A 2,129-nucleotide genomic window follows, 5' to 3' on the forward strand; every position below is an offset into this window, starting at 1 on the left:
CAGTGAAGCTAACTTGATACTGTATAAGATGATTTCGATATGTTTTACAGAGTGTATTATTATTACAGTAGATTTCTTTTAGTCATTTACTCATATATATAACAGTAAATTTTCCAATATTTTCAAATGAATTTACAATTTTACCGATTGTGTAAGTTTGTATCACCACTTTTGTATTAATTTTAAATAATGTCAACGCGTTTTTCAATTCCTAATACATCTTTTATCTTCAATGGCAAAAATTTAAATAAAATTGTGGAATTTCAGTGACAGCTGAGTTTGACAGGTGTCACATGCTTGCTAATATAAGATATTATGTAGCTTAGTAGTAAAGACCGACGAACGGTATAGGTGGATTAAGGTATATTTTATAGCTGAAGTTATTGGGCGGTGTGAATAAAAACGAGTAGGACAAGTAAATACTTGGACATATCAAAATTACAAGTAAACGCCAAAATTGAAGTGAATAAAACAAGTCAACCCGACCCCAGACTTGCAGTCGTACTTGTACACGAAAGATGGCTGCATTTATGAACCTGCGTGGTGTGAAACGTTATAAAGACCGGCGTGATATAAGTCCCGATCTATCTAAGGGACTATTACGGTTTGAGAGCGAAAACGTAGATTTTCTCACTTCTCACTTTCTTGATGAAAACACTGATGCAAGGGGTGGAGGATTAACTGCACGGAAAAAGATGGAAATTTTTCTGAGATACGTTAGTGATCCAGGATTCCAAAGTGGTGTTGCCAACGACATGGGGGTTGAAAGAAGTACCGTCAGCAGAACATTTTCAAGTTTATTGGATAAAATAGTGTCGAAGTCTGAAGATTGGATTAAATTTCCACGCTATTGAAGATATTGAAGATTTGGATCAGGCCAAGGCAGATTGGGCTTCAAAATTTCGCATTCCGACTGTCATTGGTGCTATAGATTGCACTCACGTGCATATTATGAAACCTTCGGAATTCGGCGACGAGTATGTGAACAGAAAAGGAAAAAGACGGCAATCACCGTCGAAACGTTGGGAAAAATCAGATGAAAATTATTTTCATTTAATCATCAAAAAGATCAACAAAGCCGATGAGAATCACCACTTAATTGTTCTCAAATCAAACATAAACATCAACTTGGTCAAAATTATAAATCATTGAAAAGGAAAAACAACAATAAACATTCAGATGACTTGTGACGCTAATGAAAAAATTACAAGTGTGGACGCTCAATGGCCAGGGAGTGCACATGATGGCAGGATTTGGCGAGTGAGTGGAATTCAGGACGTGGTGCGCCGATATGATGGTGATGTTTGTCTCCTTGGTGATAGCGGATATGGAATTACTCCTTGGTTACTGACTCCTTTTGACGAACCAAGAAATGCTCGTGAGCGGAATTACAATTCGACCCATGCTCAGGAAAGAGTAATAATTGAACGAGTTTTTGGCCAGATGAAACGTCGTTTTCCCATATTCTCGAGCCAAGTTAGAATAGCAGTCAAAAATGTTCCCAATTTGGTAATAAGTTGTGCAGTGCTTCACAATGTAGCAAAACATTTGAATGATCCTTGGGAAGTGGAAGACGGAATCGAAAATGGTGTGGCTGAAGAAAATGTATCTCTATATAATTTAGATCGGAATGAAGTTATAAATAGACGACATGGTCAGCAAAAACGATTAGAAATTAGTAATAATCTGATGATGTAAATACACATAAAAAGTAATAAAAAATATATGAAAAAACAAAAATATATCTTTTTAAATAAGTATGTCACATGTGCGCATGTGTGTGCATAAGCCTACAGTATTTCAGGTTTAACATGACCTGCTGGAAAAGCAAATGGGCATATACCACCAGCCTATGAGCCCTCCACCGGTCATGCCATACCCGACAAACTGCGTACAGCTGTGTACGTGACGTATATTATATGCTTATTTCATTTTTAATTTTTGTTTTTTATTTATTTTATTATTATTTTTATTTTTTATTTTATTTTTTTTTAAAGAAAAGGAATATTTCAGGAAAGGAAACAGGATACAATTTATCTCAATAACAAAATATCTTTTAAGACATCGTCTTCTTAAACCACAACGCGTTGTTCAACGGACTCCGTTCGTCTGTGTTGTGCAGCTCTTAG

The 2,129-nt window shown here is 35.7% G+C and overlaps 1 protein-coding gene across 1 annotated transcript; it reads left to right on the forward strand.

The window, feature by feature from the left end:
* The first annotated feature begins 1,179 nt into the window (after positions 1–1,179).
* LOC129953527 (putative nuclease HARBI1) lies at positions 1,180–1,698 on the forward strand. The gene has a single exon (XM_056066771.1). It carries the CDS (start codon positions 1,180–1,182, stop codon positions 1,696–1,698), a length of 519 nt encoding a protein of 172 aa, XP_055922746.1.
* The last annotated feature ends 431 nt before the right edge of the window (positions 1,699–2,129 follow it).

The sequence above is a fragment of the Eupeodes corollae genome, unplaced genomic scaffold, assembly GCF_945859685.1.
Source record: "Eupeodes corollae unplaced genomic scaffold, idEupCoro1.1 scaffold_1078, whole genome shotgun sequence".
Lineage (NCBI taxonomy): Eukaryota > Metazoa > Arthropoda > Insecta > Diptera > Syrphidae > Eupeodes > Eupeodes corollae.

Bases quoted from the DNA above. Each gene is read 5' to 3' on its own strand.
- LOC129953527 (XM_056066771.1), top strand. From the start codon at position 1,180: ATGACTTGTGACGCTAATGAAAAAATTACAAGTGTGGACGCTCAATGG.